At 41.2% G+C, this 16,267-nt stretch overlaps 2 protein-coding genes and 1 pseudogene across 17 annotated transcripts in view; 2 read left to right on the top strand and 1 right to left on the bottom strand.

The window, feature by feature from the left end:
* PRDM10 (PR/SET domain 10) overlaps window positions 1-4,197 on the top strand; it is a 104,001-nt gene extending 99,804 nt beyond the window's left edge. For all 4 annotated transcript variants that reach the window (XM_054440487.2, XM_063671625.1, XM_054440488.2 and 1 more), the window contains exon 21: window positions 1,428-4,197. In XM_054440487.2, coding sequence (XP_054296462.2) covers window positions 1,428-1,631 — 204 coding nt within the window. In that variant the 3' untranslated portion in view covers window positions 1,632-4,197. The remainder of the gene's footprint in view (window positions 1-1,427) is intronic.
* Window positions 4,198-10,045: 5,848 nt separating this feature from the next.
* LOC129008348 (small ribosomal subunit protein eS24-like) lies at window positions 10,046-10,447 on the bottom strand (annotated as a pseudogene).
* Window positions 10,448-14,944: 4,497 nt separating this feature from the next.
* Window positions 14,945-16,267, top strand: part of NFRKB (nuclear factor related to kappaB binding protein) — a 35,275-nt gene continuing 33,952 nt past the window's right edge. For 5 of the 13 annotated variants that reach the window (XM_063671620.1, XM_063671619.1, XM_054440476.2 and 2 more), the window contains exons 1-2: window positions 14,958-15,066; window positions 16,130-16,209. The gene's annotated coding sequence lies outside the window, so the exon portion shown is untranslated. Of the gene's footprint in view, window positions 15,067-16,129; window positions 16,210-16,267 lie in introns of all 13 variants that reach the window. The other 8 variants (XM_054440474.2, XM_054440473.2, XR_010127670.1 and 5 more) reach the window with 5 other exon arrangements.

Genomic DNA, 16,267 nt, shown 5'->3' with positions numbered 1-16,267 from the left:
CATTTGAGAATGGTTTTAGCCAAAGTTATTTCTCTCCCCCTGCTACAGTGTATGTGCACACTAATTTAATGTACACTTTTGGGGGTTCATGCATTTTTTGCAGCCAACCTGTGGACCCTCTAGGAGTCAATGGACCCTAGGTTGAGAAACAGCCTCCTCCCCACATGGAAAAACCAATCATAATCATAACGTTGCCTGGTGGGGGTGAACTCAGAACATCTGGCCCTAGTGGAATCAAATGGGTATTTGGCGATGGCTCTTTTCTGGGCAGTGCAGACAGGCTACTGCCTGACAGTCTCTCTGCGACGTCTCTCTTCCTCTGTTCTGTAGCTGACCAACCCTCCTTCTGACTGACAGACACATTTCTTTAAAAATGTTAATGTAACAAAATAGCCAGCTACAGGTCTATGAAGACGTTTTCATGATGAGGAGAAAAATAAGAAAACAAAGACAATGTGTAAGTTTTCATAAAGCTAAATTTATTCAGTGTAAGGGATTTCATTCTGAGATCCTGTTGTTCCTGTGCTCTTGAGTGTTAAAATGTCTATTTGATGGTAGCATATTTTAAATGCCCTTACTTGACAAAATAAAATTTGGGAACCATTTATTATTATTATTATTATTATTATTATTGTTATTATTATTTTGAGACAGAGTTTCGCTCTTGTTGCCCAGGCTTGAGTGCAATGGCATGATCTCGGCTCACTGCAACCTCTGCCTCCCAGGTTCAAGAGATTCTCCTGTCTCAGCCTCCCAAGTAGCTGGGATTATAGGCATGCACCACCACGCCTGGCTAATTTTTTTTTGTATTTTTAGTAGAGACGGGGTTTCTTCATGTTGGTCAGGCTGGTCTCGAACTCCCGACCTCAGGTGATCTGCCCACCTTGGCCTCCCAAAGTGCTGGGATTACAGGCGTGAGCCACCACGCCCGGCCTCCATTTATTATTTTTTAAAATTTTGCTGGTCTTTTGAAATTCTGAAGTCTGAGAACCATTGACTTGACTACCTGTCTTCAGGGTCATTCTGCCTCTTCAAGGAGACTTTAAATATCTCTTCTTGGATCCATTCTGTATTAATCTTAAGATCGAATGGACAGTTAACTATCTTTTCTGAATTTGTAAATTATTAGGAGCATTACAACAGCACGTTTTCTTTGCCACGTATGTTACCACCATGATGCAAATTACTGTACCTGAAGTTGTTCACTCTATCATTTGGTGAAACTGCTAAGGTGCTCCTTTAAGGAGCTTACCTTTGTAGTCAATTACTGTGACTGATCCGCCCTCTCTAAAGGACCTAGGCAAAGCATCTCTCATAGAAACCTATTTTGGGTCCCCTGTGACATTTTGCATCTCTCTCCTTCCCCAGTAGCTTCACCCTCCCTTTAAGGCCCCAGGTTTTTAAAGATCCTTTTCTTCTTCCTCTAGGGTCATTATGTGTTATCAGAAAGTCAATCAGATTTGGAAGAAAAGCAAACTTCTGCCCTCTCTGGTGGAGTCCAGGTCCAGCCACCTGCACACAGTGACTCCTTGGACCCCCAGACCACCAGCCAACAGCAGACCACACAGTACATCATCACCACCACCACCAACGGGAACGGAAGCAGCGAAGTGCACATCACCAAACCATGACTTCCACCCTGGAGCTCGAATCCAGCACCCACCTCATGTCTGTTCTCATAAGTCTGAAAGCTCTGACACTTAGAGCTCTTTTGTAAGATTTATTACTCACTCAAGAGTTCAGAAACCACAGTTTTGTCTCTCATCCATACACTGCGGTTTATTTTGCCAAGGTCATCTTTATCAAATTGACTCTTCAAACCTTCAGTTTTTGCCACAGAACAGAGATCTTTCAGGGGAAAGTAGATTTCGAGATGGAGAGAATTTGCCTTGCTCTTGAGTTGGTCTTTTAACATACTGACGAGCCTTACTTTTCCTTTGTGGAAATATTAAGTGGCGTATTGTGTTCATACCAAAGGTGGAGACAGGATGTGCCAAGTCCATGGTTACTGGACTTCTTATTCCAAGCCATGGCACCGAAGGAGAAGGGGCATTTTGTGGGTGTGTATTAGGTCTGAACTGCTTTATCTTGTTTTAGTTTTCAGTAATTTAACAAAGGGAGCCTGCTGAATAACAAAATTAAAATGATGAAACAAAAGTTTGACAGTGATGTTCTGAAGCAAAAACTGTCATCTAAATTTTTCTCGCTGATTTTTTTTAACTTCCCTATTTTAGAAAACTATTGTTGGGCTGTTGGTAGTGCTTTCCACAGATGCTGGTCCTCAGTGGATTAGGTCAGAAGCTCATGTTCTGATAGTTCTTCATTATTTCACAAAGGTGGGCTACCCGAAAGAGAAAAGGCTGCTTGATGTCAGCAGAATCTAAACCCCTACATTAAAGCTTTGCCTCCCATCCTCTGGTTGTGGTGGTGGTAAGAAGGAGATATTGGTACCAAGAAAAATTACCAAAACTACTGAGAGAGAAAGAGAAAGTATTGAAATTTTGTTCTGCCTTGCAGAATCCATTTATCATTCATTGGTAAAGGATATATTCCTTGTTCTTACCAAGTGTACATTTAACTTTTGCTGACATGTTCAGTGTATTTTATTACTTTAAATGCTGTCTTAAAATGAACATTCTTTAAAGTTGGATGGAAAGGAGGCATTTCTTATTTCTTAACATTTTTAACTTTAAACATATTGTGACTCATCTAGACCTTTTAATAAGATGATCAACTTCACACTTAGGGAAAAAATTAAAATGTGGGGGCCACTTATAATAATTCAGATAGTTATAAGGGATCTGGAAGAAATCCAGTCTTTATGAATATACTATTAGTTGGGCATTAAAAAATCATTATATATTTTAACTTTTTGTGACATGCTAACACATTTTCAGAATAATTATTGCATAGTAGAATTTATTACTCCAGAACAGAAAGACCTTACTTCATTTCAAATGAAGTTAATTAATTTACATTTCTGGGTAAAAACTGGTTCTATAAATTAAGTAGAGTAGCTTCTTTATGATAAAGACACTTTTCTGAAAGGTGAACAATTCTGTTAAAAGAACTTTATTGATATGTAGATTTCGCACTTTATTTCTGAGACTGCATTCATGTAGTTGTTCCCCAATGTTTGAGTACTAAGAGAACTTGAGAAAGTTGCTTCATAAATATATGGAAACTGAAAATGGACTCTCTTTGTGACAAAGATATTCAACAGAAAATATTGACCCTGCATTACAAAATACAGGCTCGGGTTCCCTAAGTCCCACAGTGTAATGATTACAAATATCCTAGTGTCCAGTCTAGAAAGACTTTCTAGGGGAAGACTAGTAGACTTTTCTAAAGGTTCAGTTTTAGCTTTTATAACTTAAATTTGGCCCTGTTACGTTCTTTTTAATTTGAACCGTAAGGTATCTCCCCTCCCCTCAGGAATAACTTACTGGAAAACTGAAAAGAATCACTGAATGGAATGTTCATTTTACGGCAGTTGTTTTAAGTTTTAAAATACACAGAGGAAAATATTGTGGAAGGACCTCTTTGTTGCTTTCCCTTCTAAGTTTTCTTCTTCTTCTTCTTCTTTGGTCCTTAAGTGAAATAAAGACTCTAAAACTAATTTGTATATTATCAGCCAGAGATACGGACGGCAGTCGAGCCAAGTCACATGGCTTTCAGATCAGGTGTTCTGCACATTCATTCCAAGGTCATAGATGTTTTAAAGGACCTGGATTTGAAGAGATGGCAAATGATGAGCCATCAGAAAACTTAATTTGGAAAACATGTATGTAGCCAGTGTGGATATTGCAGCCTCTCTCAAGAGACACTGACACTGTAGACTTCATTCAGTGCAGTGTGAGTACTTCGGAGTAGGTTGGATGTAGATTTTGTTTTTATTGTTGATTTGTACCGACAGAAATAGACATTTCATCATGCAAAATTCCTGTTATTCTGGAAAAACCTATTGTTTTGATCTTCTTGTTTTCTGACTTGGAAGTATCCTTTCAAAAAAACTCTTAAGGTATCTAGGTCTAAAAAGCACTTCATGAGATGCTAAAGCTGACCCACTGGTTGAAAATGTTGACCCTATCCTGTTATTTAAATGTGAACATTTATTGTACATTCAGTGAGTTATAGTGTTAATAGTCTTGTGCTATGCAGCAGGTGTAAAAATTAATAAATATATTTTTTAATAAACATGTTTGTTTGTATGTGTGAAGCTACAAGAGCTATTTTTTTTTCTTTTAAGAATTGCAACTTTTGGTTTCCAGCGTGGCGTGCAGGAAGCTTGGAAGTTGTCTCTCCATCCTAGCAATAAGTAAGAAGCGGAGCAAATGGAAAGATCAACATCTCTCCTTAGGTCCGTCAGAAAGTTGAGCTCACAGGACAAACTGCTGTCTCCAAAATTGGAAAGACAAACAGGCAAATACAGAGAATCATAGTTTATAGAACAGAAACCCGTGAGAAAAAAATCCACGAGCAATAACCTCTGTGAGAACCAGCGCCAGGTTAGGAAAACTTGAACTATATTTGATGAATTGCTGCAGGCTCAGCGTGGAGAAATCTGAGAGGTTAAAAACTCCAGGGAACTCAGTCTCACTGGAGGCGGGGGTCAAGGGAGATCCACACTTTTGTGAGTTTTATCCCCAGGAGCTTGACTAGGTTCTCACAGTGAAATTTGGAGAAAAATCCCCTCATGCTTCCAGCAGAGGAAGGGGAGAAGGAACCATTTTGAAATACTCCAGAGCTTTCTCATCTTTCTATTATAACAAGCACCTAAACTGCTGAAGTTATAGCAGAACCTCAATCACCTGGAGGAAGGGAAATAGCCAGCCCCAGCCCATTCTAGCCATCGTCCCTCATCTAAGAGGGGATAACTGCGTAGCACTCATGACGTTCACAGTCCAGAGGCACAGGCTCACCAGAAGACTGAGGCCTCCTTTAGGAATACAGAATGCTTCCCCAACCCCAACACCTGACCACCACATTGCTAAAGGCCCACTTACAGAAGCTCTGTCTACCTGGCACATCATGGCCAGCTATCAAGAAAAACATTACAAGGCATACTAAGAGGCAAAAGACACAAGTTTGAAGAAAGAGCAAACATCAGACCCAGAATTAGATATGGCCGAGATGTTGGAATTCACAGACTGGGAATTTAAAATGACTGTGATCGATATGAAAGGGGCTCTACTAGAGAAAGTAGACAACAAGCAATAACAAACAATGTAAGGAGAGAGATGGAAATCCTAAGATGAGCTAAAATGCTAGAGATAAAAAACGAAGAGTAGGCTGGGCACGGCAGCTTACGCCTGTAAACCCAGCACTTTGGGAGGCTGAAGCGAGTGGATCATTTGAGGTCAGGAGTTCAAGACCAGCCTGGCCAACATGGTGTAACCCTGCTTCTACTAAAAATACAAAAATTAGCCAGGTGTGGTGGTGGGTGCCTGTAATCCCAGCTACTCAGGAGGCTGAAGTGGGAGAATCGCTTGAACCTGGGAGGTGGAGGTTGCAGAGAGCCGAGATTGCGCCTCTGCACTCTAGCCTGGGTCACAGAGCAAGACTCCGCCTCAAAAAAAAAAAAAGAAAAAAAAAAAACAAAAAAACATGACAAGTAGCTCTGAGAGGCTAAATGGTAGACTAGACACATCTTAGGAAAGAATCGCTGAGCTTGAGGATATCTCAATAGAAACCTCTATAACTGAAAGACAAACTATCCAAAAACTGTGAGATGATGAAAAAACGGTATAACTGTGCCTCATGGGAATACTAGAAGAAGACAGAGAAAGGAACAGAAGAAATATTTGAAGCAATAATGATTGATTATTTCCCCAAATCAATATGGAACATGAAACCACAGATCCAGGAAGCTCAGAGGACACACAGGATAAATGCAAAAAATCCTTCAAAACCAAAAAACCAATGAACAAAAAATGACTTTTCTTCAGAAACTGTGCACACAAGGAGAGAGTGGAATGAAATGTTTAAGGTGTTGAGAGAAAAAAGCAGTGTCTAACCTAGAATGCTGTAGCCCATGAAATTATCCCCCAAAAGTGAAGAGGATTTGTTGCCAGTAGACCTGCCTTGGAAAGAATGTTAAGTTTTTCAGAGAGAAGAAAAATGATAAAAGTCAGAACCTCAGATCTACATAAAGAAGAACATCATTATTACCTTTAATAACTGAAGGTAAAAGAAAAGTCTTGCTTTTTCTTATTCATCATTGATTTATTTTTCTTTTTACTTTTTTGAGACAGGGTTTCACTCTGTCGCCCAGGCTGAAGTGCAGTGGTGCAATCACAGCTCACGGCAGCCTCGATCTCCCTGGCTCAAGCGATTCTCCCACCTCAGTCTCCTGAGTAGCTGGGACTACAGGCACGTGCCACCACACCTGGCTAATTGTTTGTATTTATTTTAGTAGAGATGGGGTTTCACCATATTGCCTAGGCTGGTCTCGAATTCCTGGGCTCAAGTGATCCACCCATCTCAGCCTCTCAAAGTGCCGGGATTACAGGCATGAGCCATTGTGCCTGGCCTCTTCATTGATCTAAAACATGACAGTTTGTTCAAAATAATAGCAATGATATATACTAATATATCTGTATATATGTTGATATGTAAGTGAAATGAATGACGGCAATGATATAAGGGATGGGAGGGAGGAATTAGGATTATTTTGTTATAAGATATGCACACTATGGCCTGGTGTGGTTGCTCACACCTGTAATCCCAGCACTTTGGGAGGCCAAGGCAGGCAGATCACCTTAGGTCGGGAGTTCGAGGCCAGCCTGACCAACATGGAGAAACCCGTCTCTAAAAATACAAAATTAGCCGGGTGTGGTGGTGCGTGCCTGTAACCCCATTTACTTGGGAGGCTGAGGCAGGAGAATCTCTTGAACCTGGGAGGCAGAGGTTGTGGTGAGCCGAGATCATGCCATTGCACTCCAGCCTGGGCAACAAGAGCAAAACTCTATCTCAAAAAAAAAAAAAAAAAAAAAAAAAAAGCACACTATCAATGAAGTGGGATAGTGTTATGTGAAAATGTACTTGGATTAATTGCAAATGTATATTGCAAACTCTAGAGCAACCACTAAAAAGTAAAAAAAAAGCATTGCTGATATTCTAAGAAAGTAAGGAAAATGGGAAAATAGAATCATATAAAATGTTCAATTAGAACCACAAAAGAGTCCGGGTGTGGTGCCTCACACCTGTAATCCTAGCACTTTGGAAGGTTGAGATTGGGAGGATCACTTAGAGCCAGGAGTTCAACACCAGCCCAGGCAACACAGTGAGACTGTCTTTAAAGAAAATAAAAATATATATTAGCAGGGCGTGGTGACATGTGCCTATAATCCTAGCTACTTAGGAGGCTGAGGCAAGAAGATCACTTGAGCCCCAGAGTTTGAGGCTGCAGTGAGCTATATTGTGCCACTGCATTCCAGCCTGGGTGACAGAGTGAGACCCCATCTCAAAAACACAAAAGGCAGAAAAGGAGTAGAAGACAAATATAGGAGCAAAGAACAAGGGAACACATGGAAAACAGGAACAAATATAGTCAATATTAATCCAAATATATCAATAATCACTTTGAACATCGATGTTCAAATGCACCAGTTAAAAGAGATTGTCAGGCTGGGTCAAGAAACAAGACCCAACTATATGTTGTCTATGAGAAAAACCACTTTAAATATAATGACATGTAGGTTAAAAACAAATGGATGGAGAAAGATATACCATGCTAACACTAATCAAAGAAGGTGGGAGTGGCTATATTAATTTCAGACAGCAGACCTCAGACAAGGAAAGTTATCAGAGATAAAGTGGAGGCATTATATAATGATAAAGGGGTCAGTTCTCCAACAGAACATAAGAACCCTTAATGTGTAAGTGCTTAGCAACAGAGCATCAAAACATGTAAAGCAAAAACAAGTACCAGGAGAAATAGAGGGTCATTGGTCTCCAACTATAATGGTGGAGTCATCTCTCAGAAATGTACAGATCGAGCAGGCAGAAAATCAGTAAGGACATAGTTACACTCAACACAAAGATCAATGGGAAATAATATCTATAGATTACTTCATCTAATAATAGAGTGCATATTGTTATCAAGCATATGGAACACTAACCAACATAGGACACATTCTGGGGCATAAAACACACTTAACAAACTTAATAGATATCATACAATGTCTGCTCTTATACCACAATGGTATTAAACTAGAAGTAACAAAGACAGCTGTAAATTTTCAAAATACTTGCTGATTAAACACATTTCTTTATAACACATGAACCAAAAAAGACATCTCACATTAAAAAATAATTTGGGCCAGGCACAGTGGCTCATACTTATTATCCCAGCACTCTGGGTGGCTGAGGCAAGAGGATAATTTGAGACCAGCATGGGCAACATAGTGAGACAAAAAATAATTCTAAAAAATTAGCTGAGCACAGTGGTCACAGCTACTTGGGAGGCTGAGGTGGGAGGACTGCTTGAGCCTGGGAGGTCAAGGTTGCAGTGAGCTGTGATTGTGCCACTGCACTCCAGGCTGGGTGACAGTGAGACTTCGCCTCCAGAATTTTTGTTTTGAACTAAATGAAAATGAAACATACAAATGTTTGGGATGTTGTACTGAGAGGGAAATTTTATTATTGAATGCATATGGTAGAAATTAATGATCTAAAATCAATAATCTGAACTTCCACCTTAGACGACTAGAAAAAAAACAAATCCAAAATAAATAGAAGAAAATAAATAAAAATTAGAGCAGAAATCAATGAAATTGAAAACAGGAAATCAATAAAGAAAATAAATGAAACAAAAATCTGCTTCTTTGAGAAGATCAATAAAATTGATGTCTCCAGCCAGGCTAAGAAAAAAGACTCAAATTACTAATATCAGAAATATATAGGCCGGGCGCGGTGGCTCACCCCTGTAATCCTAGCACTTTGGGAGGCTGAGGCAGCCAGATCACCTGAGGTCAGGAGTTTGAGACCAGCCTAACCAACATAGTGAAACCCATCTCTACTAAAAATGCAAAAATTAGCCAGGTGTAGTGGTGGGAGCCTGTAATCCCAGCTACTCAGGAGGCTGAGGCAGGAGAATTGCTTGAACCCGGGAGGCGGAGGTTGCAGTGAGCTGAGATGGTGCCACTGCACTCCAGCCTGGGCGACAGAGTGAGACTTCGTCTCAAAAAAAAAAAAAAAATATATATATATATATATATATATATTAGGATATATATATATATATTAGGATATATATATATATTAGGATATATATATATATATTAGGATATATATATATATTAGGATATATATATATATATTAGGATATATATATATTAGGATATATATATATATTAGGGTATATATATATAAGGGTATATATATATATTAGGGTACATATATATAAGGGTATATATATATATTAGGGTATATATATAATATATATATAAGGGTATATATATATTAGGGTATATATATATAAGGGTATATATATATAAGGGTATATATATATTAGGGTATATATATATAAGGGTATATATATATTAGGGTATATATATATAAGGGTATATATATATTAGGGTATATATATATAAGGGTATATATATATTAGGGTATATATATATTAGGGTATTAGGGTATCTATATATATATTAGGGGACTTCACTACAGATCCCATGGACATGAAAAGGAATACTATTTGAACTGTATGCATGCAAATTTGACAACCTAGATGAAATGGACCAATTTCTTAAAAGATATAGTCTGCCAAAACCCATAGAAGAAGAAATAAACAATTGAACAGGTCTATATATATATATATGAAATAAATTGAATCAATAATTAGCCTTTCAAAACACAAAGTACCAGGCCAGATGTGTTCACTGGTGAATTCTACCAAACACTTAAAGAAGAAATTATACCAATTATCTACAATCTTTTTCATAAGATAGAAGCAGAGAGAATACATCTTTTTAAAAAGTTTTTAGTTTATTAATCTTGTGAAACATCCCCAATGGCTGCAGATAGCATCACTGTAGCACCTTTACTCCTTCGGCTTTCTGCCAGCACTAACAGTGGCCTTTGCAATTCCCCTAACTTCCTTCATTCTGTTCTTGCATTTCTTTTGTTGCTTTCTTGAGGTCTTTTTCTTCTCATACAGGCCATGTCTTGGAAGTCTATGTTTGAGTTCATTTTTCTTTGCATAATCCAAGGAATCATAAAGCATGCCAAAGCCAGTTGTCTTGCCACCACCAAAATGAGTTCTGAATCCAAATACAGAAATGACATCTGATGTGGTCTTGCACATTTTGGCTAGTTCCTCCCGAATTTCTGTCTTAGGCACTGTTGCCTTCCCCGGGTGAAGGACATCAATGAGCATTTGTTTCCTCTGAAGTAGTCAGTTGGTCATGAACTTTCTAGTTTGCGCAGTTACTGTATTGTTCATGATAGCTGGTCTATCCTCAGATAGCCAGGGAGGAAAAGAGGATTTTAACTCATGCTATGAGGGCAGCATCACCCTAATACTAAAATCAGACAAAGACATTACAAGAAAAAGTACAGACCTATATAACTCAAGAATATTGATGCAAAAGTCCTCAATAATGTGTAAAAACAATTACATACCACAACCATGTGGGATTTATCCCAGGTATGCAAGCCTAGTTCAACATTTGAAAACAATTTAATGTAAAACATCATATCAACAGGCTAAGAAGAAATACCACATGATCATATCAATGGACACAGAAAAACATTTGACAAAACTCTGAAACCTACCTATGATAAAAACTCTCAAACTAGGAATAGAAGGGCACTTTTTCTACTTGATAAAGAAGATCCACAAAAACCCTACAACAAACATCATACTTAATGGTGAGAAACTCAAAGCTTTCCTGCTAATATCAGGAACCAGGCAAGGATGTTGCTTCTCACCACTGCTTTTTACCATTGTACCAGTAATCCTAGCTAATGCAACGAGACAGGAAAAAAACCAAACAAACAGGCATACAGATTGGCAAGAAAAAATAAAACTGTCTCTGTTCACAGATGACAAAAATCCAAAAGATAGAAAAAATACTGAACTAATAAGCAATTATAGCAAGGCTGCAGGGTGTAAGGTTAATTTAATTTTTTGAGACAGAGTCTTGTTCTGTTGCCCAGGCTGGAATGCAATGGTGCAATCTGGGCTCACAGAAAGCTCTGCCTCCTGGATTCTAGTAATTCTCCTGCCTCAGTCTCCCGAGTAGCTGGGATTACAGGCACCCACCACCATGCCCTGCTAATTTTTGTATTTTTAGTAGAGACAGGGTTTCACCATGTCAGCCAGGCTGGTCTTGAACTCCTGACCTGCAGTGATCCACCTGCCTTGGCCTCCCAAAGTGCTGGGTTTACAGGTGTGAGCCACCATGTCCAGCCAAGAATAAAAAAAAATCCTGGAACTAATAAGCAATTATAGCAAGGTTGCAGGGTATAACGTTAATTTTAAAAAGTCAATCACATTCCTATATACCAGCAAAGGACAAGTGGAAATTGAAATGAAAAACACAATACCATTCACATTAGCACACCCAAAAATGAAATACTTAGGTATACATCTAACAAAATATGCACAATATCTATATGGGGAAAACTACAAATCTGATGAAAGAAATCAATGAAGAACTAAATAAATGAAAGTATTCATGGATAAGAGGACTTAATATTGTCAAAACGTCAGGTTTTCCCAATTTGATCTACAGATTCAATGTCATCCCAATCAAAATCCCAGAAAGTTACTTAGTGGATATCAACAGACTGCCTCTAGAGTTTATATGGAGAGGCAAAAGACCCTGAATAGCCAACACATTGTTAAAGGAGAACAACGAAGTTGGAAGACCGGCAGTACAAGACTTCAAGACTTAGTGTAAAGCTATAGTATTCAAGACAATGTGGTACTGGTGGAAGACAAGTAGAACAATGCAACAGTATAGAGAGCCCAGAAGTAGACCCAGATAAATAGAGTCAAGTGATCTTTGACAAAGGAGCAAAGGCAATGTAGAAACGATAGTGTTTTCAAGAAGAAGAAATGGTGCTGGAGGCCAGGCATAGTGGCTCATGCCTGTAATCCCAGCACTTTGGGAGGTCAAGGTGGGTGGATTACTCGAGTCCAGGAGTTTAAGATCAGCTTGGGCAACATGGCAAAATCCCATCTCTACAAAACAAACAAAAAAACACCTCAAAATTAGCTGTGTGTGGTGGCGCATGCCTATAATCCCAGCTACCTGGGAGGTGGAGGCAGGAGGATTGCTTGAGCCTGGGAGGCAGAGGGTACAGTCAGCTGAGATCGCACCACTGCACTGCAGCCCTGGTAACAGAGTCAGACCCTGTCTCAAAAAAAAAAAAAAAAAGGATGCTGGAACATATGGGGATCCACATGCAAAAAATGAATCTAGACACAGACCTTACACCCTTCACAAAAAGTAACTCAAAATGGATTATAGACAATGTAAAATGCAAAACTATAAAACTAGAAGACAACATAGGAGACAACCTAGATGACTGGGTTTTGTGATGACTTTTTAGATATAACACCAAAGGCACGAAGAAATAATTGGTAGCCTGGAATTTATTAAAATTTAAAATTTCTGCCCTGAGAGACAGACTGTTTGGAGAATGAAAAGATAAGCCACAGACTGGGAGAAAATATTTGGAAAAGACGTCCCTGATAAAGGACTGTTATCTAAAATATACAAAGAACAATGAAAACTCAACAATATGAAAACTAAAAAATGGGCCAAAGTCCTTAAGAGACACCTTAGTAAAAAATATATAAAGATGGTAAATAAGCATGTGAAAGAGGCTCTACATCTTACATCATCAGGGAAATGCAAATTAAAACAATATGAGACCAGGTGCAGTGGCTCATGTCTGTAATCCCAGCACTTTGGGAGGGTGGGGTGGGTGGATTGCTTGAGCCCAGGAGTTGGGGACCAGCCTGGGCAACATAGTGAAACCCCGTCTCTACAAAAAATAAAAATTAAAAACAAAAAACAATATGAGATACCACTATGGAGCTATTGGAATGGCCAAAATTCAGAATACTGACAATACCAAGTGCTAGTGAGGATGAGAAGCAACAGGAATTCTCATTCATTGCTGGTGTGAGTGCAAAATGGTATAGCTGCTTTGGAAGGTAATTTGGCAATTGGCTTGATTCATAATTGCCAAAACCTGGAAACAATGAAGATCTCCTTCAGTAAGCGAATAGATGAAACTGCGATATATCGACACAATGGAATATTACTCAGCACTAAAAAGAAATAGGAGCTATCAAGCCATGAAAAGACATGGAGGAAACTTCAATGTCTGTTACTACGTGAAGAAAGCCAATCTGAAACGGCCACATACTACGTAATTCCGACTAGATGACACTCTGGAAAAGGGCAAAACTATGGAGACAAAAAGATCAGCGGTTGCCAGGGGCAGAGGAGAGGGAGAGATGAATATGCAGAGCACAGATGATTTTTAAGACAGTGAAATTACTCTGCGTTATACTGTGATGGTGGGTACTGATGTATCAATGTAGGTTCATCAGTTCTTTTGTTTGTTTGTTTGAGATGGAGTCTCGCTCTGTCTCGCTCTGTCGACAGGCTGGAGTGCAATGGCTCAATCTCGGCTCGCTGCAACCTCCGCCTCCCCAGTTCAAGCAATTCTTCTGCCTCAGCTCCCGAGTAGCTGGGACTCCCGAGTAGCTGGGACTACTCCCGAGTAGCCACCACGTCCGGCTAATTTTTGTATTTTTAGTAGAGACGGGGTTTTACCATGTTGGCCAGGATGGTCTCGATCTCCTGATCTCTGGATCCGCCCGCCTTGGCCTCCCAAAGTGTTGGGATTACAGACGTGAGCTACCAGGCCAGGCCGGGTTCATCAGTTCTAAGAAATGTACCACTCTGGTAGGGGATGTGGATAAAGACAAGGCGATGCATGTGGGGAGGTGGGGCGGGGAGTATTTGGAAAACATCTTTCTGCTCAATTTTGTTAACTTTAAACTGCTTAAAAAAAAAAGTCTATCAAAAATTATAGTTTACATTGTTTTTACTCTTTTTCTCTTTCTGGTCTTGTCACAATCTCAAGGTAAGGGAAATATCGGTGACAACTATGGAGTGATATTCCACTGCCATTTATACTCGATCGTTTCTAATTCAAGAGCCTCTCAACAGTGTAACAGGAACTTAGGGCATTTGTGGAGCCAGTAGAGGAACAGAGATTGGGTTGTTTGGAAACCACTCTTTTCCAGGAAGGGAAGAACATTAGCTCGGCCGGCCGGCTTCTCTGGTTCCATCTACACACAGAACTAAGGATGGTCTCTGCGCCACTGCTGGAAGTACCTGGAATAAGTAGTGTGAGGCCGTACTAAGCAAAACCCAGTGAATAAGAGGAAAGGGGCCTTGATATCTAACAAGAGGAAAATGATGGAGTTTAACTTAAAATGTGATCCTTCGATGTGTTTACTTTCTTTCTGGACATCGAGGGCCCAGGGAAGGGAAGGAGGAATGAAGGAACTCGGAGGCACTGGCTGAGGTCGCGTTCTGCTCATGGCCTCAACTGTAAAACGGGCACTAATAGTGCATCACTCACAGGGCTGCAGCACAAAGACGGCGGGTAGAAAGTGCTTAGCATAGGGCCTGGGGCAGGGTATGCTCTCTGCAAACGTCAGCTAATGGACGTGCCTTCGCTCATGGGCTATGGAACTTTGATTCGCGGTCAGGCAAAGACAGGCACTGTCTGGGGCCTCTGGAAGCTCCTAAATCAGGTGAGACGCGCAAGCGGGCTGGAATCTGCATTCGCAGGCCCAGCCGCGCGCAGGCACCCTCGCCGACCCTCATGCTCGCCAGAGCCGCTCCAGGACCCGCCCGCTGTGGCCCCGCCCCAGCACCCTCCAGGCCCCGCCCCGCGCTGCCCCGCCCCTTCCGCCGCTCAGGCCTAGAGCGTGCGCGCACCCAGACTCCTTGCGGGAGCGAGCGCGTCCGGGAGCCCGCGGCCGTAGAAGGGCTGCGGGTTAGGGGGCCGGCGCCAGCGGTTCAGGTGAGGGCGGGCAAGGGGCGGCGGAAGGGTTAAAGTGTCTGGTGGAAGTGGAGGAAGCGGGAGCGGGCGGCCGGGTCCGCGAGGTCGCTGCCCCTGTGGGCGTGGGGAGCGGGAGCGGGGCGTGGGGAGCGGTGCGACGCGTGAGGCTGGGGGTTAGGGTTAGGCACGGCGTGGGGGAGGGGCGGGGCCGAGCCGTGCAGTTCTGAGGATCGGACCCGGGCCTTGGGCCAGCCGGGCTGGCACCGGAGGGGGATTTGCTGCAGAGTTGAGGGGTTTGGAGCCGGCGGTTGCTCCGGAAGGACCCGAGGGTTTAGCTTCTGCGTTGGGGAGGGTCCAGCGGGGAAAGTTAGACCAGGTGCTGAGGAAAAGCCAGTGATGAGAGGCCGAGAGGCCTTCGTGGTCTAGTGAAGAGGTTCAGAACGCCCCAAGACCTGGAAATCCTTGGCTTCCGGGGTCCAACTCCCTGGCAGCTGCCTGGTTTTGGTATTTTGAGATTCTGTTCAGAATAGTGGCAGTGCAAAGGTTGTCACTGGACTGGATTAAATTTAGCTACACATGCACCGTCACTGAAGAAACTTGTGAGCAAGTTGTATAAATAGAGACCTCCTAAGAGGCAGGTAGGACACTGACTTTGCAGTTGATAGTCTGTTCTATGCCAGTTCTGTTAAGAAGGTTTTATTCTGAGCATCAGGTTGCTTCTGCAATTTTTTTTTTGCTATTTTGAAGTTTTGTTAAACTCATGTGCTATGTGCTGTCTCACCCTCTTCACTTATTTAGGCATAGGCACGATCAGGATGTCATTTTACCATGTGCTGAAGGGTGATGAGGGGGCATAGTTGCTTGGGGACCACCCACCTGACTTGACTCAACACTAAAGTTTCTGCTGTATCTTTACATGGATCTGAAATCTCTTCAAGGGAGCTTGAAATAATTTAGTGGAACATGCTTCATTTTACATGTAGTTGTTATAGATCTGTTCTTTATCATTGGAGAATTTTGGAAAAGAAAAGTACCTGTATTACGTAATTCACACTGTCACTCATCTAGAGATTATTCATTGCAGGATTCCAGAATTGGAAATAACGGGAGGGAGGACCTGGTCCAGCTTCCCTTCATCAAATAAGGAAATTGACACCTGGCGTGGTAAGATTTGTGGAATGTTACTGGGAATTAGTGGCAGACCTTGGCTGGAATTCTGGTG

This window comes from Pongo pygmaeus, chromosome 9 (genome assembly GCF_028885625.2).
Source record: "Pongo pygmaeus isolate AG05252 chromosome 9, NHGRI_mPonPyg2-v2.0_pri, whole genome shotgun sequence".
In the NCBI taxonomy this organism is placed as follows: domain Eukaryota; kingdom Metazoa; phylum Chordata; class Mammalia; order Primates; family Hominidae; genus Pongo; species Pongo pygmaeus.
Note: the sequence above shows the minus strand (reverse complement) of the source record. Positions and strands in the feature narration are given on the sequence as shown.